Source organism: Pantherophis guttatus, chromosome 1 (assembly GCF_059756535.1).
Source record: "Pantherophis guttatus breed Tessera chromosome 1, ASM5975653v1, whole genome shotgun sequence".
NCBI classification, from domain to species: Eukaryota; Metazoa; Chordata; class Lepidosauria; order Squamata; family Colubridae; genus Pantherophis; species Pantherophis guttatus.
In genome coordinates, this window is record NC_142063.1 from 320,085,882 (window position 1) to 320,110,745 (window position 24,864).

At 38.3% G+C, this 24,864-nt stretch overlaps 2 protein-coding genes across 6 annotated transcripts in view; one reads left to right on the plus strand and one right to left on the minus strand.

The window, feature by feature from the left end:
• ADCY3 (adenylate cyclase 3) overlaps positions 1–24,864 on the plus strand; it is an 83,367-nt gene that overhangs the window by 54,706 nt on the left and 3,797 nt on the right. For both annotated transcript variants that reach the window (XM_034421272.3, XM_034421273.3), the window contains exons 7-19: positions 325–452; positions 2,375–2,533; positions 6,439–6,601; positions 6,965–7,084; positions 9,982–10,124; positions 11,123–11,284; positions 13,475–13,562; positions 16,323–16,439; positions 18,502–18,758; positions 20,602–20,683; positions 21,194–21,352; positions 21,790–21,936; positions 23,167–23,283. In XM_034421272.3, the coding sequence (XP_034277163.1) occupies positions 325–452; positions 2,375–2,533; positions 6,439–6,601; positions 6,965–7,084; positions 9,982–10,124; positions 11,123–11,284; positions 13,475–13,562; positions 16,323–16,439; positions 18,502–18,758; positions 20,602–20,683; positions 21,194–21,352; positions 21,790–21,936; positions 23,167–23,283 (1,842 nt within the window). The remainder of the gene's footprint in view (positions 1–324; positions 453–2,374; positions 2,534–6,438; positions 6,602–6,964; positions 7,085–9,981; positions 10,125–11,122; positions 11,285–13,474; positions 13,563–16,322; positions 16,440–18,501; positions 18,759–20,601; positions 20,684–21,193; positions 21,353–21,789; positions 21,937–23,166; positions 23,284–24,864) is intronic.
• The window catches only part of CENPO (centromere protein O), a 29,218-nt gene continuing 23,194 nt past the window's right edge, over positions 18,841–24,864 (minus strand). For all 4 annotated transcript variants that reach the window (XM_087883328.1, XM_034421275.2, XM_087883329.1 and 1 more), the window contains exon 8: positions 18,841–19,158. The gene's annotated coding sequence lies outside the window, so the exon portion shown is untranslated. The remainder of the gene's footprint in view (positions 19,159–24,864) is intronic.

Sequence of the window (24,864 nt, forward strand, 5' to 3'; positions counted from 1 at the left end):
GAATCTCATCAGGCTCAAGGTTGACTCAGCCTTCCATCCTTCCAAGGTGGGTAGAATGAGGACCCAGATTGTTGGGGGCAATAGACTGACTCTGTAAACCGCTTAGAGAGGGCGTCAAGCACTGTGATGTGGTATATGCATATATACATACACATATATATATAAGTCTACGTGCTATTGCTAGTGCTATTTTGGGTCAGAGGATGAATGAGGCAAGGAACCCATGGCAACTTTTTCAACAATAGGTTTAAAAGTAAATTGCAGGTTTCTGAGACCTGAAAATCCTAAACCTTTACTTTTTATTTAAAAATGGCATTCTTACAGAAATACCATCAACTGCGTATCAAGATTCTGGGTGACTGCTACTACTGTATCTGTGGATTGCCAGACTACCGTGAAGACCATGCTGTTTGCTCAATCATGATGGGTCTTGCTATGGTGGAAGCTATTTCGTAAGCAAACTTCACAATTTGCAAATTTGCATGCTGTTTTTTGATTTTTGCAGCCTGGGATGTTGTCTTTTTTTTTTTTTCATTCATGGTTTTTTCTTTTTCCCACATGAAAAACCCTTGTTTTATGAAGTTGCCAAGGAATATTTTTTGTGTGAAATATATTGTTTTATAAGAACTTTATTGAATTACAGATGTGAGAGCCATATTTGCTTAGTTCATTTGCTTTATGTAATTTATTAAAATCATAGAGCTGCAGGAGTGAGATGGGTGGCAAATAAATTTAATAAATGCATAAATAAGCCTCACTGCAAGATTCTCTATTTGATTGCAGAACTCTTTTTCTCTTCTCTGTTGTCTTACCGTATTTAAAGACAGTAATATTTATTATATCATTATTTCCTGATGTATCCTTGCATATTTTTCACCTAAAGGTTAATTGTGTAGAAATCTTCCCCTAAGTGTGGTTGCTTCTGAACTGTAAATTTTCATCTTAGTTTATCTTTTCCAGCTGGAGATTCAGAAAAAAATGTTTCCTGGTCTTTTTTCCACTCACCATGATAACTAAACAATATCATTCCAGCTAATTTTGCCTCTCTGTAAAACAAACTTCCATGCTTAGAAAAGTCTTAGGAACGGAAAATTTTGGTCTTGAAAATAAGTATTTATGGGAAATTACAGGAATAGCAACACTGAAATTAGTTTTACAACTCAATTATAGAAACAAGCTAGAGAAATACAAGAGAGGAGAAAAGAAGAACTTGGTTATTAGGCAATCTTTGGAATCTGGCAGAAGTTCAGATTTCATAAGAATAAACAAAACTATATTTCCTTAGTGCTCTAAACTAGGATTGTTGACAGTAATAGAGCTCATCACACTTTTTCGACACAGTTTTTCCAGCCCTATCTAAATGGTCAAGGTTTCACAGGGGATCCTTGAACTGTAAAGAAATAGCTGTTACCAAGTTATTGCTTTCCCCCCGTGCTATGTAAAAAGCCATATCTTGCATTTAGAATTAATTTTTACTAGTGTGCCTATTCCTGTATTCAAATCCTCTTCAAAACCAGAGTTTGTCCATGATGGCTGAGATTTAGGGCCCTTGTAGTTTACCCACATCTGGAGACTACTATATTGGGGAGCTTTGTGTTCCCTTAATGAAACCTTAGACTTAGAATAACTTTATTGTCACTTTGAATGTACACTAATTGGCATTCATTAAAATGAAATTACATTGCATAAAGCTCTCAAAGGGACCTCTAATATAAGCATAAAAATGACAAGATAAATAAATAAATACAAAATTATGCATGTACCCACATATATTATATGACAAGGAGAAACAACACAGTCTAGTTCGGATGTATACATAGACATGGCAAGAGAAACAAATCTTGCAAGTTTACCAGATGGATGGCATAGGGAACAAAGCTGATACAGAATCTGGAAGTCCTGCTAGAAATACTTCGAAACCTCCTCCCAGAGGGGAGCAACAGAAACAGACCGTAAACTGAGTGTGTGGGGTCTCTAACAATGCTTTGAGCTCTAAGCACATAGTGCTTATAAGCAGTATCCTGAATAACAGGAAGCGAGCTTCCTATAATCTTCTCGGCTATCCTTACCACTCTCTGAATGGACTTTCTATCTGAGGCACTGCTGCCACCAAACCAAACAGTGATGCAGTTTGTTAACACGCTCTCAATTGTCCCTCTTTAAAAAGTAGCCAGGATAGAAGGAGAAAAAACCTAAACAATTATAGCAACCTCATATTGCTTGTTTATTTTCTTTTCCTTCCTACCGCCCTTAGCAGCAATGAAGCTCTACGCACAATAAAAGCAGCCATAGCAAAGCCTTCTCAAGTACAGAAACAGGAAATAACCATTCTTTTGAGATAAATATTGCTTATTATTAATTTATTCCTCTATAGCTACGTACGAGAGAAGACAAAAACAGACGTGGACATGCGTGTGGGGGTGCACAGCGGCACTGTCCTTGGTGGAGTCCTAGGGCAGAAACGTTGGCAGTATGATGTATGGTCTACAGATGTAACTGTAGCTAACAAGATGGAAGCAGGTGGCATCCCCGGGTAAGTGCCTCCTAAGGACTGGTTTTTTTCAGGACTGTTGTTATAAACACGTTACAAAGAATCATACAGTTCTAACTTGTGTTTAGAAGGCAAGTTAATACTGCAAACTTAAAAAATCCAAAACCAGATCTTCTGTTGAAAACACCATCCAGGTCTAGGGCAGTATTTATTTTAAACTAGCAGCTAGACTCACTGTTTTGCAGTAAAAACAAGGTACCTGTTCTTAGGATATGCTTCAGGATCACTTAGAAATGTATAAACACATATTATGCATTGCATTGCATTGCATTACATTGCATTTGTATGCTACCATTCTTGGATAGGCTCTGGGTGGCAAACAACCTGGTAAAAACAACCTTCTGAAAAATAGTAAATATAAAGCCCTTACAAAAGCAAAATTGACAAAATCAGTAAAAATAAACAGAAAATGTAGAAGGTCATGTTCCCACCAGATTCCAGCCTTCACTCACATGTCTTATCCTAGGTAGGAGGAACTCCCTTCTGAAAACTAGGAGGGAAAGAGGAGATGGGATCTCTGTGGGGAGAGACTTCCAAAGTATGGAGGCAATGATTGAAAAAACCTGCTTCCAGAGACCTTTCTGATCACAATCTTGCACATATAGCACTTAGACTTATATATCGCTTCACAGTGCTTTACAGCCCTCTCTAATACCTGGAAGGAGCTGACCCTATTCAGTCTGATTGGATTTAGATTGCCTATGTCCTTTCAGCAAAGGTCCTTTTTTGTTTTTTGCATTAATATTGCAGGGATTAAAATCCATACGTGCATTCATTTATGCTTTTCAAAATGGAGAGAAAGTGAGTTATAAACTAACCTGAATTATATTCATATCCAGTGGTGAAATGTAAAAGTAGTTACTACCGGTTCTGTGGGCGTGGCTTGGTGGGGGGTAATGTGACTGGGTGGGCGTGGCCAACTTTTTTTTTTTTTTAACTTTTAAAAGCATTTTTTCTACCACCTCTTCGGCCGAAGAGGTGGTAGAAAAAATGGTTTTAAAAGCCTCTGATGATCTCAGCTGAGCCGCGCGATCATCAGAGCCTTTTTTTTTTACTTTTAAAAGCATTTTTTCGGCCGAAGAGGTTGTAGAAAAAATGCTTTTAAAAATAAAAAAAAGCCTCTGATGATTGCGTGGCTCAGCTGGGCTGGGGGGGGGCAGGGATGTTTGCTACTGGTTCTCCGAACCACCGGCCGCCATCGCTACCGGATCGGATGACCTGGTCCGAACCGGGAGCATTTCACCCCTGTTCATATCGCATGCACATTCCCTACTAACAATAAATATTGTACCATTCAGTATAGTATATGTGCCAATAAGCCACAGGCACAACCAAACCCCAGCTCTAAAATAACAACACAAACGAATTGTGAAACAAATATAAAAATCAAAACCAGATAAAACTACAAAAATAAAATTAAGAAAGAAGTTAGTGGAGTTCATGAACTTAACTAGAGTATTTCCTGAAGCAACTCACTTTTTAACATCTTCCTGAATGCCATTAAGGAAGTGGTTGGTCTGTCCTTGGTTAGGAAATTATTCTGAAGCACCGGTACAACAAATAAAAAAGCAACGCCTCCTAGCTCTGATTTGAGGAGTTTGTAGTTTGTGAAGCTGTGATAGTTGTGTGTGCTGAGGCAGTATCCAGTTGTCGCTTATTTTGAAAATGGTGTCATAAAACATGGGAAAGATATGCGTGATAATATACTATTGTGGGGTTCAGGGGAAGGAATGATGGACTGAAGATGTCTCTGCAAAAGCAGAACTGATGACTGTAGCAAAGACAAAGGAACTGGTGAGTAGACAGGTTCCTTGGAACTTCTCCAGATAAGGAGAGGATGGAAGATTGCCCATATTTGCTCTGGATGGCTGCTCTGTGCCAGGAGACCACAGGACAGCAGTCTCCCACCAGTGTGAGTGTCGGGAGATGATGGGAATAGCCATCTTGCTTGCAACCATGATCAGCACCTTTTAAAGAATACTAAGTTTGCTAATTTTACTTTCTAATCACTTTCAGAAATTGCTTATTTACTTATTAACTTCTTTTAAGCTTAGAGACCTTCAGAATGTCAAGTTTGAAAGTACTAGGTGATTTCTTTTTCAACCCTGAATGAAAAAGTAATCAATCATAAGCTTAAGAATGTAAAGAATTTAAATAAACAACAAGTAAGATTTTGATTTTAGAAAGTTATAACTGGATTAACGGTCCAGATAAATTTGGAACTTAGAAAGTTTTACTCTATGATTTTTGGAATAAATTATAAAAAACAAACGGCTTCTTGTGGGAAATAGATCTGATTTGGTTATTGCAAGATGTAACAAAGATAAGTAATTTTATTTTTTAAATTGGACACTAGAAAGGACAAGAGGGAAAAAAATAAAGTTCACATATTGTGTTAGTTAACTGGACCTACAAAATAATGCAAAATGTTGTAACATTGAAAATATTAAAGGAGAATTTTGAAGAATGGAGCCAGAAATTAGTGGCTATAATATCAACAGTGTCAGCCATGATGTTTGATTCTATGAACAGACTACATCAAAAAGATATTACTGAAGAAATGATAGAAATGGAACAAATTTATCTGACAAAATAGAGATGGTACTGAAAGTGGATTTACAAATGGCAGGCTAAAAAAATGATGGAAAATGATGTCTCACTGAATATACAAAAAACAAAAAACCCTGCTAATGTTTTAAAAATCAAAATGGAAATATAAATGGAAAACCAAGAAAGTCACCTGGATAATTTTTTTCTTATGGGATTTATAAAAGAGGTTTATTAAAGACCTGAAAAACTCTTTCTCGGCCAGCCCAACCGAGGCTCGACACTCTTTGTGATGGGAAAATGTAATGGGATATGTGGATGACATTTACACATTCCACTACATGAGTGGAAGAGATACTGCCTAGGAAACAATCAGACAAGAGAGGCAGGAACTTCATAGTCAGAAAGAGACCTAGGAAGACCCACCTTAATGGATGAAGCAGTTAAAAGTGACAATGGAAAGTTTGTACTTTCAGACTTGGAGGATTCTGTTAATGTAGCCTTACAGCAAAGTAGAATTAGTTCATCTTGTCACGTTTTCCTATCTGGTTTAAAGATAAAGAAGAAATGAACAGAAATTAAATCCTATGAAAATATCTGAATGAACTGTTGAGACTGTTAGAAGTAAAAGGAAGAAATATAAAGTTGTTTATTTGATACAAGGTTAAAATAGAATAGAAAAGAATAGAAACTTTATTGTCACTTTAAATGTACACTAATTGGCATATGTTAAAATGAAATTTCTTTGCATTCAGCTCTCAAAAGATAACCATTATACATATACCCACATACACACACATATATGAGACAAAAAAATCACAGTCTAAAAAGGTTAAAAGATGATATGTTGTTACATACTACTGGCAGCCTTTTAGGGACTTCCTGCTAACACCAGAATTGAAAACACTGTGTTTTATGGACTTCTCTATAGATATGGATTGGATGATAGATGAAGAAATAATTGTAACTCTGGAAGTGATGAAAAGCCTCTAAATGTGTTACTTGTGATGAAATTTGGAAGCAATTTCTTTACATATTTCTTTTCTCTTTATTAGATTCTTACTTTTCTCCTTTTTCTTTTTCCTTGCACTTTTTCCTTTTTTCTTTCTTTAAGTTTGGCTGGTATAGATTTTACTATTAGAATCAAAATTCTTAATAAAAATTTATCAGGGATGTTATACTGAAAAATACTTTCTAATTATTTCAGGACAGTGGTATAGTCTATTTGTATAAATTCTGAAAGTCCTTGAGGTTCTGGACTTTTCTCTGATCTTGTTCTTCAACAGCACTCACATTTTCTCCTTTATTAAGGCTGACTGCATTTTCTGTGGTCCTTTTAGGCGTGTACACATTTCTCAGAGCACCATGAACTGCTTAAAAGGAGAATTTGAGGTGGAACCCGGAGATGGTGGGTCACGATGTGAATACCTAAAGGAAAAGGGGATTACCACCTATCTCATAATAGTCCCGAAGCAGGCACTCAAGAATGGGATCAATGGGGTGGTGAGTATTGCTTTCACTAGATCCTTTGAAAAGAATGGAATTATATATCAGCTTTGTTAGGATCAGAGGAAAGAGAAGAACATGTTCTCATCTATCTTTTTCCTTTTAGCTTCATCATGATACTAGGTCATATTGATGCTTGATTTTAATTCAGATTGATTACCTTGATGCTGCTGCTGCTATTAGCTATTCTAAGCACTTGAATGTTTTTCTTTCTAACACAAAAGTTATTTTGACTGGGACTTCTCTGCATTTAGAGAAGAAAATTCTGACAAGAGGTCTAATACCTTTTGGATACTTAATTTAGATAACCTAGTGGCCCTATACACATTGTTCTGTTTCTTTTTCTGTTTCATGTTACAGAAGTTATCTGTCTCATCCTCCCATGGGAACTCACCTCAATTGATCAACACCAAAGAATGCAATGGGAGCATTAATACAACCTGCACAACCCCAGATGAGGCAGAAGAATCGGATACTAGGGTAAAGCGGCAGAATGGATAGAGAAGGATAAACGCTTCGTTGACATGTGTTCCAAGAAAAGCTGCTTATATGTAAAAAGTAAAAAATATGTCCCAAAGGTACTTTTTCAAGAGGCAACTAGTTTTTCTGGGTTTTATTTTTGAAGACGTTTCACTTTTCATCGAAGAAACTTCTTCAGTTCTGAGCTGAAGAAGAGCTGCAGAAGCTTCTTGGATGAGAAACAAAACGTCTTCAAAGAAAAACCAGAAAGTCCAGTTGCCTCTTGAAAAAGCATCTTTGGGACAACCGTGACCTGGATGACTGAGAATCTCCATAGACATTAAAATTATGTATATTTGCACGTGCATAGATTGGGGGTGTTTTGTGGATAGAAAAGTGATCATTACTAAAATCCTTCTAGGGTAATGTACATTTTAAAATGCTTTTGAAAAATAAAATCTTTAAAAATGAAAATGGAATCAATAACCAGTTGACCTTAACCAGGTAATAAAAACTAACAGGAAGCTTAAGAATAGTAAATCCAGAATTTAAAAAAACCCTTTACATGGGTGCAGCTTGTGAGGGAGGGAGGATAAACAAAAGACATTGAATATCAGGTTAATTTTGTAGAAAAGTTCCAAACATGAATTCTGTGTCAAGAAGCCCACTAATAAGTACTTGCCTGTCTTTAGGCCTCTGATGAGGATCGGTATAAAGTTCAGTCAAGCTTGTTGACTTGTGCCATCTGTTACACTTCTCCTAGACTTAGGCCTAGGGAATAGTAAGAAACTATTTGCATGCAGAGAGTGTGCTTTACAGCTGAGTTATATCCATGGCGGTTTGCCTTAAGCACCATGGAATTAGTTTCGAGTTTTTTAAAATAAGTGTAATTCAGTATAAAATTGTTAAGCACTCCAGTGTATACTTCTAAGTGATCAAGCAAGTGTACACTAAGCACTAAGTTCGCTTAATGTATACTTGAAGCCTTAATATAGGTTGCATACTATACTATACTAATATAGGTTGCATACCTTGCTATTTCAGATATTACACACTTGATCCTTTAACCTACTTGGTTTGAACTTGTCCTAGTTTTGTTGCATTTTGGATAATATTAACAGGATGTTAAGATGACTCTAGGTCAACTGCTATATGTTAAGGGTGTAGATGATTTTCTTCAGTATATTCCCAGGATTGGAATCTTATCAAGCAATAGAATTGTAGGTTTGAGGGCAAAGATTAGCTAAAGGGGTTATTATATATAACTGGAAGTAGAAATCTATGCTTGATTTGCTGCAATATTGCTGATATGCATTGTTTGCTAACATTTTAATTAGTCTTTGAGACAAAGAAGATGACTCTGACATTATATGGTAACAGTTTTAAAAATATTTTGGTTATGATGTGATTTCTAGTCCCTTTCCCTTTTTTTTATTGCTGCATGTTTTGATTTTGTAGTGGAGTTGATATCTATGGAGATTCTCAGTCATCCCGCTCATGATTGCCCCAAAAATGCTGTTGAAAAAGCCTCTTGAACAGCATCTTTGAACGGAGTTGATATTTAATGTTTTCCATATTTTCTATTTATTTGTTTGTATAATACATTTTTTTAAAAAAAAACTTGAGTGGCACCTCTTCCAAAATCAGAAAATATTGCAAATATGTTTTCTTTGCGCATAGCACAGAAAAAAAGTATGTGTGTGGTGTGTATGTTTAAAATTGCAAGGTGGTTTCATGACAAAAGTGACACACAAGGGGGAATATGTCAAATTAAGCATTCAGAAGTATATGCTCCTGTTACAACTGCAATAAAAATAGTAGTAAGACAGGTAAAAATAGCAATGAGGGTAAGTGAGTGGCATCCTAAGCAGAAAGTTGAGAAATGTAAACAATATTTCCAACAATATTTCCGACTACTTCAACGGAACACGTTATACAATTCTTTTTTGTAGATCTTTTGCCTATGTCCTTGGTGTGTCATTAGTGGTGAAATCCGAACCGGTTTGCTACTGGTTCGCTGGCCGTACATGCATACTGCACGCCAAATGCGCGCTCTGCATGTGCACTCGCATGCACACTATACACCAAAAGGAGGCTTGGGAAGGTAAGTAGAAGTGAGGGGGGGGGGATCAGCTGTGGTGTGCGATTTAGCTTTGCTAGAAAGCAGGATTTCCTGCTTTCTAGCAAAACTAAACTGTGCTGCACAACTGATTCCCCCCGCTGTTCTACTTACCTTCCCAAGCCTCCTTTTGGTGCATGCTGTGTGTGTGCGCATGTGCAGTACAGGCCAAAAGGGGGCTTGGGAAAGTAAGTAGAACAGCGGGGAGGATCAGCTGTGCAGCGCAGTTTAGCTTTGCTAGAAAGCAGATTTCCTGCTTTCTAGCAAAGCTAAACCCTGCTGTACACTGATCATCGGAAATACCGGTTTGGAGGAACCAGTAGCTTTTTTTTACTACCGGTTCATTCAAACCGGTAGTTTTTATCAAGACTGGGTCACCCGAACTGGAGTGAACTGGTAGCATTTCACCCCTGTGTGTCATCCGTGTGTGGAAACATGACTACCATTCCCTTCCTTGTTCCTTGTTTTTAAAGAGTTACTTTAATTTAAAAATTAAATGGAAAATTGTATGTTTAAATTGTATGGTAAATAACTGGGGATTTTTTTGTAAAACTGCCCATGTGGTCAAAAACAGAGAAGAAGTTAGGCCGGGCAGGAAGAGAACCTCTTTGAGGGATGGGTGGGGTGGGAGTGGAGAAATAGACGAGGTACATGGTGTAAAGAAGCGCTCAGAGTCACCTCGAACTGCAAGATGGGCAACAAATAAATAAAATTTTGCTTTTTTAAAACAAAATCTTGTTTAATTAAATTTCAGCAGAAAGTAAAATGCAACTTTTGATTTGTCTTCTTTTCTATCCAGGTAGTGAATCCTTCCTTTCCCAACCCTCGAAGGCGTCTTCGCTTACGCGACTTAGCAGAGAGAGTGGTGGATGCTTCAGAAAATGAGCAGGAACTCAATATATTGCTTAATGAGGCCTTGCTGGAGAGGGAAACTGTCCAGGCGTATGTCTCCTCTTTTCCTTCCATCTTAGAGCTAATTGTGTGCTTTTTGCTCCATTCCAGTGTTTTTTTTCTTCTTCTACCAGTTTGAATATCACACTTACTCTCAATCATGTCCACCACTGCTGTGGTTTCAGACTTTCACCATGATTCAGGTCCTTGTTCTGCTTTGGTTGCTATTTTGTATTGTTGGAAACAGTATTCTGGAGACTTAATTTTAGTTGTTTTTATTATTGTATTTACTTTCTACTTTTCCTCTATCTTACAATTGCAAGCTGCAAATTCTCTTTGTTATGTTTGTGTATTTATTCCCTGTTGGACCCCTATTCAGAAAATCACTGGGCTGATTCACTTAGTTCAGAAAATATTTCCATCATCTGGTCTCTGTCTCTGCAGTATAAACTTTTATTTTATTTATTTAAAAAAGCTTCACACAGCATTTAAAGAATATGTCATCCTTTTAGTCCTCATACGCTTGTATAAAACTGAAGAACAAACCATCCTCAGCATAGCGAGCTGACTTTTCAATCATGATTTAAGCTGATAAGGGATTTTTTTTTTTCAAAATAAAATGAGGACTTAAATAGCATTAGAGGGATTTAAAAGAATTTCTTAGGGACATACCAAATGCAGCCTCATATGTAACAGTGATCAGAACAGCTGCTTTGTTCCTGAGGCCTCAAAGAGATAATGCCAGAATTGAGATAGATGGGCCATTCTCATCTGGAATGAGGCAGATGAGCTATTTGCTGAGATAGGAGTTAAAAAATATCCATGCAGGATCAGAACAAAGGTCCTTCTAGTTCAGCATTCTCCTAAGGCTAAATAAGATGCCTTGGAAGTTCACAAGCAGAATATTTCCCTCAAATGGCAGGCATTTGATTTTTCTTGAAGTCTCAGTGAAACTGAACTGAGAGCTTATCATTTTACTACTATTCTAAAAATCCGATACATCCTAGATGAGGATCCTAAATATCTGACATGTTCTAAATATCTGACAGGCTAAAAGGCAGGTCTACCTATCGCCTATCCATGCGTTTCATCGATCCTGAGATGGAGACACGTTACTCTGTGGAAAAGGAGAAGCAGAGTGGAGCTGCCTTCAGCTGTTCATGTGTGGTCCTGTTCTTTACTGCTATGGTGGAGATCTTCATTGATCCACGGTTAGTACAGCTAGATCTGTGATGCTGTGCCCTTTTCAAGTGGGGTTGTTAGAAAATAGGTAGTCCTTGACTTACAACCACAATTGGGACTGGAAAATTCATTATTAAGTGAGGCATCATGTGACTACACCCAATTTTACAATCCTTTTTGCTGTGAATACAAAAAACCATCTTCCCCCATTGAATTTGACTCATCAGAAACCGGTTGCGAAGGTTTCAAATGGTGATCACGTAATCCAAGGATGCTGCAACCGTTGTAAATGTGAGCCGGTTGCTAAGTGCACAGTCATAATGGTATGACTGTGAGGAACATTCCTTTTAGCACTGTTGTAACTTCAAACAGTTGCTAAATGAATGATTGTAAGTCAAGGACTACCTATAGTGCCAAGGATGAAATTAAACATTTCATTACCAGACTGGAAAGGTAATGTGGTTAATGTGCTGATACAGTGCCTGGAGGCTGATAAGGTCTAAACGGGGAGAAATAGGTTCTGAATGAAAACCCCCAAGTCAGAGTCGATTTGGGTTTATAACTGATTTATTCCAGGAATATTCAATCCCTGACTCTGAATGGACTTGTACTTCCCAGCTCAGAGGTCTGAAATTTAGAAAATTCTGAGATTGACAGCTTCTGTTTGAACAGCAGGTAGTAACAGCAGGGACTAGGAGAATTTTTGTTCATTTTATATACTTATTACAAGCAATGTTGGCTCAAAAAGTCCTGGTCAGTCACCTCCCACTGAGATTACTATAAAATTCTCTACATGGAAGCTATAGCTAGTATAGAATGCACCTGTCACCCCTCTAGGGTAAACCAGATGAAGAAACCAACATCATACAGGCACAAAACTACTTTTATTAGAACAGTTAATAGAATTTTGCAAGTCTGAATATGCTTCCCTTCTCCATCCTTTCATGTGAATTATGGGACATTTTAAGCTTGTTCCTTGAAATGGGCTTAAACCACATTTGTCTGGTCATTGGCTTGTGAATGGATATTCCCACTGTTCTTCAAGGCCACTCCCTATTTCCTCTACAGTACCAGCCAAAGCAATGATCTCTCTGCTTTGAGAGCTGTGTGAGTTGCTAAATAGCTTCCAGGTGCAAATAGCAATAGCAATAGCACTTAGACTTATATACCGCTTTACAGTGCTTTAGTGCCCTTTCTAAGGGGTTTACAGTCAGCATATTGCCCCCAACAATCTGGGTCCTTATTTTACCAACCTCAGAAGGATGGAAGGTTGAGTCAACCTTGAGCCTGGTGAGATTCGATTTGCCAAACTGCTGGCAGCCGGTGATCAGGAAGTAGCCTGCAGTACTGCACTCTAACCACTGCACCACCCCAGCTCATCAAGATATTTGTAGTTACCTTTAAGGTTATAGTTCCAGACCTGGTTAACTGAAGAACCACCTTTTCTTGTATCTGCCCATTAAACTAGATCAAATAGGATCAACTTCCTCCAGATCCTATGGGATTGTTACTTGGAAATTGGCATTGTTAGTACCTGTCCCTTCTCTTTTGAAACCCTCCTGACAAAAATTTGGTCAGCTTCATGCCTCTTGGGTTTTAGGACAATTGTGAAGACTTACTTGTTTAGTCCTGCCCAGAAAGAGGGTGTGTGGGCACATGAATGTGGTGATTGCAGACATATGCATTTTTGCATATGCATTTCACATGCATTTTTTTCATTTTTATATTGTTGATGTCAGTATTTTTTATATCAATCTTATCTGCCCAGAACCTTCAGGAATAGGTGGCAAGCAAGAAGAATGAAACAATTATATAAAATAATGCCAAAAATTATGTGCCAAAATATTCTTTTATAATAGGGAATTTGACTGCTTCTGCAATCAGAATAAAATACTGATCTTTTTTTTTTTTAAAAAAATTGATTTATATGCCGCCCTTCTCCGGAGACTCAGGGCGGCTTACAATGCGTTAAGCAATAGCCTTCATTCTTTTGTATATTTTATACAAAGTCAGCTTATTGCCCCCACAAACTGGGTCCTCATTTCACCTACCTTAGAAAGGATGGAAGGCTGAGTCAACCTTGAGCCTTGGAGAGATTCGAACCAGCAGAAATTGCAGGCAGCTGTGTTAATAACAGGGTGCATTAAACCACTGTACTATCAAGGCCCTTTGATCTTCTTTGTATCTGATGTTTTTTTAAATTTCCTATTCTCCTGCAGGCTGCTAGCAAATTATGTGACATTTGTTGTTGGCGAAATCCTTCTCCTCATCTTGACTCTTTGTTCACTTGCTGCCATCTTTCCCAGGGTAAGATCTCCTTCAAAACACACAACTGTTAACTATTGCAGAAATCTCATCCTTTGCCATTCTTCAGTGCCAGATCAAGGTTTTTTTCATTATACTACCAAAAATATTTGTGTTTCTATGAAAATATTTCTTATTTCAAGTTCCACTGAGCTATAATAGTAGGACTCCTATATTTGTTTATATGCATATGTACAGTCAGGTCCAGAAATATGGGGACATCGACACAATTCTAACATCTTTGGCTCTATACACCACCACAATGGAGTTGGAATGAAACAAACACAATGTGCTTTAACTGCAGACTGTCAGCTTCAATTTAAGGGTATGTACATCCAACTCAGATGAACGGTGTAGGACTTAAAGCAGTTTGCATATGTGCCTCCCACTTGTTAAGGGACCAAAAGTAATGGGACAGAATAATAATCATAAATCAAACTTTCCCTTCTTAATACTTGGTTGCAAATCCTTTGCAGTCAATCACAGCCTGAAGTCTGGAACGTATAGACATCACCAGACGCTGGGTTTCATCCCTGGTGATGCTCTGCCAGGCCTCTACTGCAACTGTCTTCAGTTCCTGCTTGTTCTTGGGGCATTTTCCCTTCAGTTTTGTCTTCAGCAAGTGAAATGCATGCTCAATGGGATTCAGGTCAGGTGATTGACTTGGCTATTGCATAACATTCCAGTTCTGTCCGTTTAAAAACTCTTTGATTGCTTTTGCAGTATGCTTTGGGTCATTGTCCATCTGCACTGTGAAGCGCTGTCCAATGAGTTCTGCAACATTTGGCTGAATGTGAGCAGATAATATTGCCTGAAACACTTCAGAATTCATCCTGCTGCTTTTGTCAGCAGTCACATCATCAATAAATACAAGAGAACCAGTTCCATTGGCAGCCACACATGCCCACGCCATGACACTACCACCACCATGCTTGACTGATGAGGTGGTATGCTTAGGATCATGAGCAGTTCCTTTCCTTCTCCATATTCTTCTCTTCCCATCACTCTGGTACAAGTTGATCTTGGCTTCATATGTCCATAGGATCTTGTTCCAGAACTGTGAAGGCTTTGTAAAATGTTGTTTGGCAAACTCTAATCTGGCCTTCCTGTTTTTGAGGCTCACCAATAGTTTACATCTTGTGGTGAACCCTCTGTATTCACTCTGGTGAAGTCTTCTCTTGATTGTTGACTTTGACACACATACACCTACCTCCTGGAGAGTGTTCTTGATCTGACCAACTGTTGTGAAGGGTGTTTTCTTCACCAGGGAAAGAATTCTTCGGTCATCCACACGTGTTTTCCGTGGTCTCTCGGGTCTTTTGGTGTTGCTGAGCTCACCAGTGCATTCCTTCTTTTTGAGAATGTTTCAAACAGTTGTTTTGGCCACGCCTAATGTTCTTGCTATCTCTCTGATGGGTTTGTTTTGTTTCTTCAGCCTAATGATGGCTTGCTTCACTGATAGTGACAGCTCTTTGGATCTCATCTTGAGAGTTGACAGCAACAGATTCCAAATGCAAATAGCACACTTGAAATGAACTCTGGGCCTTTTATCTGCACATTGTAATTGGGGTAATGAGGGAATATCACACACCTGGCCATGGAACAGCTGAGAAGCCAATTGTCCCATTACTTTTGGTCCCTTAACAAGTGGGAGGCAGATATACAAACTGCTGTAAGTCCTACACTGTTCACCTGAGTTGGATGTACATACTCTCAAATTAAAGCTGACAGTCTGCAGTTAACGCACATTGTGTTTGTTTCATTCCAACTCCATTGTGGTGGTGTATAGAGCCAAAGATGTTAGAATTGTGTCGATGTCCCAATATTTCTGGACCTGACTGTATCTGCATATGTATTTTCAACTCGATGACTTTCCATCTTGAGTATGGATGGTGCCATTGTGAAGTCAGTCTGAGTGGGCACAGCCATATTTGCCGGGCAGATTTTGTGCTTGTTTTAATTGAGGGGACTTAAGAGATTGAGGGCAAAAGAAGGAGGGGATGACAGAGAACGAGGTGGCTGGATGGAGTCACTGAAGTAGTCGGTGTGACCTTAAATGGACTCCAGAGGATAGAAGAGGACAGGAAGGCTTGGAGGAACGTTGTCCATGAGGTTGCGATGGGTCGGACACAACTTTGCAACTAACAACAACAATAACAAAGAGACAGAAATGAAAATGTATTTTGCAGCAGTTTAAGGCATCCATTTTGCCCCTTAAGCCACCCTCCCATAGAAAAAATAGCCCACTTCTTAAGTTTTTTAAGTTGCAATGGTTCATGCGGATAGGATCAGTGTGTTTGATAGTCTTAATTTGGGAGGATTGCAGTTTTCCTTTTTTCATGTTTCTCTTCTCAAAATCTGGAAAACAGTATCATCAATTGTTATAATTGGCAGGAGCTCTGGAGTGGTAAAAAGCCACTGAGGCAATTTTTCTGCTAATAATCTATAGTGTCGTCATAGCACCATCCAGCCATCACTGAAGTGCTATGAAGTCTTTCCTTGTGACTGTTATTTTGGGCAGCATTTGGGACAACAATGAATGAATGACTCTAGAAAATGCAATTAATTGTTAATAGGGAGATGGCTAAAGATGCTATGGACTGAGGCATACAAAAAATGGCACTATTACATAACTACTGTCTCATTTCCATTCCTGTTCCCCATAGGAAATTAACATGTTCCTTCATAGTCTATCAGTGCTGGGTGCTACATCAGTGCTAGAATAAATTTAAAAAATGAAATAATGTGTTTTTATTAATACAGATTTTCCCTAAAAAGCTCGTGTCTTTTTCCACATGGATTGACAGAACGCGTTGGGCCAGGAACACCTGGGCCATGTCTGCCATTTTCATCCTAACCATGGCTGACATTGTAGATATGGTAAGCAAAGATTGTAAAAAAAAGACAATTTTTCTTTCTTGATGTCATTGTACCCTGCTAGCTTTCTAGCTAGAGGTGAGAAAAAATTGAAAGTGTTAAAATAGATTTTAATGAACAGATAATAGAAAGGATTAATCTTTATATTTTGCTTCCTCCTCATCCATTCTCCAAGACTCCAAGCAAATTAAAAAAAAAAAAAACTTGACACATCAAAACCATGGTCTTTTCTCCAGTCCTCCTTTCCAGTGGTAGGAGGGAACAGTGAAGCTACCCCCCACTTTCCTAAACCGTTTAGCATGACATATGATTGACACCTGCCGTGAACTTCTTTTCTGGCTGAGTTGATAAGTGTATGAAGAGTTGTACAGTGGAAATCATTAAGGGAAATTAGTAAAAAGCCAGCTGCAGTTGATTATTTTTAGTACCTGTTAATAATTGGCCAGACCTTGAGCAATTCTGTGCTAAAACTGATATGGAAATACTGCTATTTTCAGGCTGGCAAACTTGGATGAGGTTTCCAAAAGGGTGGAGGAAGAGAATGAAGGCTGTGGTTTTTTTTCTTTCTGTCTCTCTGAAAAAAAATGGCACAAGGATTATATATTGCAGTGCCTTCTCCTTCTCCTGTCCATTGCTGGCCGTGTTTTAAATGGTGCGTTGATAATGGAGTCTTGCTAAGGAGCATCAGTCCAGGTTTTGTTAATCCATCAGAAAACATCCAAGGTTTAAAAATCAATTAGACCAATCTTCAGATTGCCCTGTGGTGGGTCTTTTTTTTTTTTTTTAATCCTTTGATGGTTTAAAAGGCCCTTTTGGGTGATATGGGCTGTTTTCATGTAACACATATTGAGCTTGAACAAACTGTTTTGATAGATCAAAAGAAAAGAGTTGGATGCATAGAAAAACAGAGAAAACTGACAGCAGAAGACCATTGAATCTGCATTTGAGGATTTTTTTTTGTTTTTTGCTTTTTTTAAAATTTATTTTTTAAAATTATCTTTATTTTTTTAAATTTTTTAATTCTTGTTGAATGGTGGACATGTGATTATCAAATGCTTTGTTCCTCAAACCTTGCCCCATTTTTGTTGCCCATCTCTGAATTCACTCAATCTTATCAATATTTTTTTAAAGTGAGGTCTCTAGAACTGGACATAGTGTTCCAAATGGGGTCTGACTAAAGCCCCAAGAAGGACATTCTTTTTCCTGCTGGTGATCCTCTAGTGATGCACCCCAGAATTTTGTTTGCCTTCATAGGTGCCTGGCTACAGTGTTTACTCATTTTGCCGTCGCCTGCTCTGGGCACACCTAAATCCTTTTTTTCTGTTGTTCTGTCTACCACTGTACCGCTCAATACTGTATTGCATATGATGCATTAGTTATTTATTGTTACTGATCGTTTTACAGTGGGTATTATGAATCACAGTTCAACTTGTTAGGGTATAAAGTTACATGATTTCAGGAAAAAAACCAGGAATAAATATAGTCTAAAAATAAAGATAAAGGGTTGAAGAGGAAAGAGTGGCTGTAACTTAAAATATTAAACATGTGTTCTACACCAGATTTACTTGTCCGAGTACAGGGACACACACCGAAAGAAATTAGAGCAAACACAGAGTTTTGCTGAGTTTAGAGCAAACACAGCAAATTAGAGCAAACACAAGTGAATAAACCAGAGTAGAGTTCATTAGCCAAGCTGTGGGCTACACATGTAGAATGTTCAGTGATATATATTACAAACAGAAATGGGGATAATTATCCCTACAACAGGAAGTGACAGTTAGTGAAACTAATTGACATGATTAGTGCTTATGTGCATTATGTTTAGCACCTAAGGAAAGGAGTGACCAAAGATTTTCCATGGGGTGGGGTAAGTAGGCATAGCATATGTTGGTTGGAAAAATCTAGGTGATCACAAGAGATTTAATGTTTTCTGTAAACATGTGCTAGTATCTAATAGTTCTCCAGATATTACACTTTTAGCTAGGATTTTTTTTCTTCACTGTGGAAAATAAGGATATTGAAAACAGGGAAGGACAGCCTAACCCCTTTTCTTTTGTTTCAACAGCTCAGCTGCCAGCAGTATTACACCACTGTCAATGATACAGTTCCAGCAGTGCTTTCGGATGGTTGTGTGGAAAATCCCAAATACTACAGCTACATAGCAGTGTTGGCACTGATTGCAACTATAATGCTGGTGCAAGTCAGCCACATGGTCAAGCTCACTCTGATGGTGACAATCACAGGGGCAGTGGGAGTGGTCAACATTCTGGCCTGGCAACAGATCTTTGACAGATATGATCAGGACCGATTCCAGGAAAACATGTAAGATGCTTTGAGGTCAAAAATGTCATGGGAGTGTGTTTATATTGGGTTTAGGCCACATCTGAAATGAAGAGGTTAATAATAATTTGTTACTTTTTTATTACTTTTGGTATGCATTGCTCTCTTAAATTATTTAACTAATTTTAATGTCTGTTACATCACCAATAAACATTGAATTTACAGAGTAACATGAAGAGATTCTATAGATTAAGTGATGTACATCATAAATTTCATTGAAGAAGGTTATAAGAAGTGAAGATGCTAATCTGTTGGTTGAGGTGGTTAAGGTTACGAATCAGGAATCATGGAAGCTTGCGGAGTCACTTTGGGTCAGTTGCTCACTCTAAGCCCAAACTTCTTTACAGGATTGTTGTCGTAGAGGAAGTTGTATATGTTCCACCTTGAGTTCCCAAAAGAGAGAATAAAGATATAACAAGTAGATAGTACAAAAAAGTGCATTCCATTCAATTACATATATTTAAAGGTGGGTTCCAAAATGAAGAATCTGTGGTACCAAAGTCTGGAATTTTAAAATAAAGAGTATGGAAGAAAGAGGGAGAGTAAGCTAGCAAGGTTTTGTTTGTTGAATTCAGGAAGAGTAGCTTTGGATGCAGAGAATCCTAAAAATTTGCTTTGTCTTCTGTACCCTCTAATGCATTTTTTCCTTTGGACAGCACCTGCAATGAAACTATATGTAAAATACTCCTAAATTTCCATGACCTTTCTTTGCTTGTTGAATGAAATTAGAACTGAGATGCATACTACATTCAGCTGTATTAATATGTCAGATATTCTTTCTAGGACTACAGTTAGTTCTTGACTTATAACCGGTTGCTTAGTGACCATTCAAAATTAAGAAGGACCCCCTCCCCCCAAAAGGTAGTTGTCAAGGTTCCGACCAATGCTCTAATGCAATTAAGAGTCTCAAGCCATCTGGCAATAAAAATCCAGTCTTTTATTAGCAGCACCATGTCAGCATTACCTAGGTGAAGCCAACTCTTGGCTTCACGCCTTGCCTCTGACCCTGTTTCCCCCTTCCCCCCAAAGTGTGTCACCCAGTCAAATTCCCCAACAAGGTAATTTCAAAGGTTGTAGAAGTCATTCCCTCCAGGCATTGCTGGTGTCCACGGAGATGGCCTTGACTTGCTCAGCCAGAATGCATCTTGTTATGACTGAGGAGTAAATTCCTTGGCGCAGCTGCAAGGTGCAATTTCCCATCTCCCTGCCTATGGCAACTCGGGAGCAAGTCAGGGAAGCTTCATAAGTTGACAGTAGTTATGACCCAGATTTGAAATTCCAACACTTTCCCACCCTGTATGATCACAATTTGGGCTCTTGGCAATTGGTCCATATTTATGGCCTTTTGCAGTGTCCTGCAGTCACGTGACTATGATTTTTTTTTTGCAAGAAACTGGTATTTACCTCCGGTTCCAGAAAAAAACGCCCATTGTGGATAATGGATTCACTTAATAAATGTGGCATTTGCTTTACAATCACTGCAAAAAAGCTGTAAAATTAAATCAGTCACATAAGTGCTTTGATTTATGACTGTCATGACATATGTCAGAAATTCCAGGCTCCATTACAATTGTAAATCGAAGATTACCTGTACTCCCATTATAAATGTGGCAGTCCAATTCTGTATGCATGTTCTTTCAAATATTTCTGTGTGTAGAGAGCAAGTTGACAGACTTGCTTTTCCTCACGTGCTTGTTTTCTATGTAGATCTTTCCACTGCAGACTGAAGTGAAGGTTTCAGGAAGATCTTGATCTCATGACTTGACTGAATATATGTTCACCCTTTCAAATTTTCTAACCATGAATCTTGTTCATTTGCTTTCAGGATCTCACTAGTTCCATCAAAATATTCCATGACAGCGATGATCTTGGTGATGATGCTCAGTTTCTACTATTTTTCACGCCATGTGAGTAGTTTGCTAAATTACTTATTTTAGGCAGTTGGTACCTTGCAAGCTCAGTTTGTCATCAAATTCTCTTAGGGTAACTGTATTTTTCAGCATTTTAGTATTTCAGGGTGCCTTATCTATGACAGCTTGCCTTTACATTCATAAATCTGCAATATTTCCAGTCAAACTGGAAGACAGCTCAAATGGCAAAGATGTCTCTATTCCTGTAAACTGAGGAGTCAACTGTTTTTTGAAACCTATCAGTTCTGGATTCCATTGCTTCAGGGCAAAAAACAAAAAAAAAAAAAACCACCTCACATAAAAAGTGTTCCTGTTCTTGGTTAGAACATATATTTCCATACATACATACTTTTTTGCCATCAGATTCATTCAGAATATAAATGATTCAACTTGGTAATGGCATAGCTTTTTAGTATCAAGGAATAAAAGACAATATCAAATTTTAATGTGGGATTTTGGACTACATTATCAGGGTGACATTTCTCCCCTCTTCCTCCCCCGCTGCAGGTAGAAAAATTGGCTAGGACTTTATTCTTATGGAAGATAGATGTTCATAGCCAGAAGGAGCGGGTATATGAGATGCGGCGCTGGAATGAGGCTCTTGTCACCAACATGCTGCCAGAGCATGTAGCACGCCATTTTCTTGGCTCCAAGAAACGAGATGAGGTACATATTGGTAAACAAGAAGTTCATGGGCAAAACAATATGCAAGTAGGATTTTTTTTGGTTAAGGGGATGATAGTCAGAAATGAGAATTAAATCAAGCCTGTGTTGGCAACTCCGTATATTCCAGTGTGTAGATCATATAGTTACCATACCAAGACGGGGGTTAACCAGTTTGTTAATCACACCATTAAAATAATTTTCTTCCAGGAAGGCATACAATTGATGTATTAACCAAAGGTGGTAAAGGCACTGCTAGCTGTTGCCACCTTCAGGGGAATGCAGTACTATAAACAAGAAGACAATGTAGAAATTATGAGATGAGATTGGGTATAATATTGCATTGCACAATTGAGTACATGAAGGCAGTTATGCCTGAATTCAGAAGCACCGTTTATCTATTTATTGTAATTTCCTCTCCTTTCTTGCCTTTTGTGTAGGAGCTGTATAGTCAGTCTTATGATGAAATTGGTGTTATGTTTGCCTCTATCCCCAACTTCGCCGACTTCTATACAGAGGAAAGTATAAATAATGGTGGGATTGAGTGCCTTCGCTTCCTCAATGAAATAATCTCAGATTTTGATGCGGTGAGTCATCTTTAATCAATAGCTAAAGTAACCTCTTGATCAGTTGGCCCAAAGAAAATCAATTACTTATTCTAAGAGTTGTCCTTGAAGAGATATGCTTCCTGTGTTAGGAACTATGAGTTTTGTTACATAGCAGTATTGTAATCTGTTATTTTATCTAAACTACCTAATGAATTGATTGTCATGAATTGGTAAAACTTGAGATTTTCATTATACAACTCTGTTTATCAATATATATCTTGCTTTTGGTGGTAGTGCTGAAGAAAAAAAAAGTTATGCGCCAAACACTCTCTTAAAACCAATTTACAGGTGATCCACAAAAGTAAAACCATGTTGAAGAACAACTTTGTAATTAAACTATCAGCTTGTTTTAGCACCAGTACCATTTTCAGGAATTCCTCATGCCCTCAAACCTCATGACAATTCCATTATCCAAAGCAAGAGAGGCACAGGTTCAAAACACTAATAGGGTCTGTGTTTTGCAATACAGATAATTGCAGTTCCTAAACCAAACACTTGTCATATTTAATAGTCTTCTGCCAAGTCAAGGTATCTACATGGACTTTTTGCTGAAGAAAATCCTGCTTTAGTGGGCTACTCAGTTTAAAATAGGCATACAGTGGCCAGTGGTCAACAAAGATAGCCAAAGTCAGCTCCCTCCTTTGAAAGGTTCAGTTGTGCCTATATTAATTGCATACTAGAATTGCAAGAAACCAGAATTGATCTGTCTTAATCCTGCCACCGATCACTTTATATCATAAATGTTCACCCTCAATTCCCTCCCCCTTCAAAAAGGAAGATAAGATCATGTGAATTCAGAATCAGTGCCTCTGAGCCTTGGGAGAAATATTAATGCCACATATCTTTACTGCATTGATAAATTTTTGTCAGCTTGCTCTAGGCATCTTAATTTAAAATATTTAAGCATGCAAATCTAACATATGCACAGACAGCATACTTCTTTCAAGTTATTGTTTATATTATGTGTTTCGTGAGGTGGGGAGCATCTCTGCAATTTTTTTACATGAGGCACACATGGTAGGGAAAACTGTCCTGTATAAATGTGTCTGGGTATACACTACATTAATAGGGTTTACATGTATAAGATTGCCTTGTAAAATCAAGAATTGGCCCTTAGTGTTTCTGATCAGCTCCATAGCATCCCAAATCTATCTTCCTGACTGATTTATTGATCCTTGCAATAATTATTGGTATCTCTGACTCTCACAGCTCCTGGATGATCCCCAGTTCCGATGCATCACTAAAATCAAAACCATTGGCAGTACATACATGGCAGCTTCTGGTGTGACACCCGATGTCAACAGCAATGGTTACAACACTGTTAAGGTAAGCAGTGAAAGGAAGACAGAAGAATTACAACTGTGGAAGTACCCATCTACACCCCATGGTCACATGATCACATTTTAGGCTCTTGACAACTGGGTCATATTTATGATTGATTAGTGTCCCCCAATTTGTAACTTCCCCCAAGTTTCCACTTTTTTTTTTCTGCTTTCCAGCCAAACTGGACATTTGAGAGAATGATTTTGCTTAATGACCACAGTGACTCACCTTATGACCAGTGGTGAAATATAAAATTTGTTACTACCGGTTCTGTAGGTGTGGCTTGGGGGGGGGGGGGTAATGTGACTGGGTGGGCGTGGCCAACTTTTTTTTTTTTTTAACTTTTAAAAGCATTTTTTCTGTAACCTTAAGAGGTTGCAGAAAAAAAATGCTTTTAGAAGCCTCTGAAGATTAGGCAACTCAGCTGGGATCGCCAGCGGCTTTTAAAGGCATTTTCTTTTTCCTACAACCTCTTCGACCGAAGAGGTTGCAGAAAAAAATGTTTTTAGAAGCCTCTGACGATCCCAGCTGAGCCACACGATCATCAGAGGCTCTTTTTTTTACTTTTAAAAGCATTTTTTCGGCCGAAGAGGTTGTAGAAAAAATGCTTTTAAAAGTAAAAAAAAAAAAAAAGCCTCTGATGATCACGTGGCTCAGCTGGGCATGGGGGGTGGGTGGGCGCAGGGATTTTTGCTACCGGTTCTCCGAACCACCCGCTGTCATCGCTACCGGATTGGACGATCCGGTCCGAACCGGGAGCATTTCACCCCTGTTTATGATTATCATAAAAATGGTCATAAAATCGAGACATCATTGTGCAATCAGGGACTGAACTGTATAGATGAATATTAGTGTTTTAATGATTCCTAATTGTTTATTATTGGATGACTCCCTTTAGGCTTTATGTAGATGATAAACAGAGAATATGTTGAACTTTTTGTGACACCTCCTAACGTAAGGGCCTAATGTTAAAAAAAAAAGTATTTCCCTCTGCTCCAACACTGACTAAAACAGGTCATGAAGGAAGAAAACTCATACAAAATATACCTTGCACTCTATCCCCATACGTTGCTCTTGCCAAATACCATGATTAATTAATAAAGTATTGAAAGCTGTTAAGAAGTCAAGAATGGCCAGGATGGATGCATTTTCCCTATAATGGTCCCTATCTCAGTCACTAATTAACTGCAATCAATGCTACCTCAGTACTACTCACAGGAAAGGGTTGCTGCTTCAAAGGCCACCTGAAGCTACAGTCCAACCACCTTCTCTCCAAAATTGAATGGACGACAGGATCAAAGTTATACGGAACTATTGAATTCAGCAGTGATTCCTTGAGAAGGAGCAGACTGTCACATCCTCCAATACAGATAGAACTACCCCGTCACTCAAGGATGAATTCACTACCTGTATACAATTTTTCTGTAGTACCTTGATTAATATGGAATTAATTGCCTCTCTAGTTTAAAAGTAGAGAACCTGTGACCCTCCAGATTTATTTACTTAGCGTATGGCACGTGTTAGCCAGGGATCACCGAGGCGGCTGGCTGCCTCTGTGAAAGGAATTTTTTCAGGCGGTGTTAT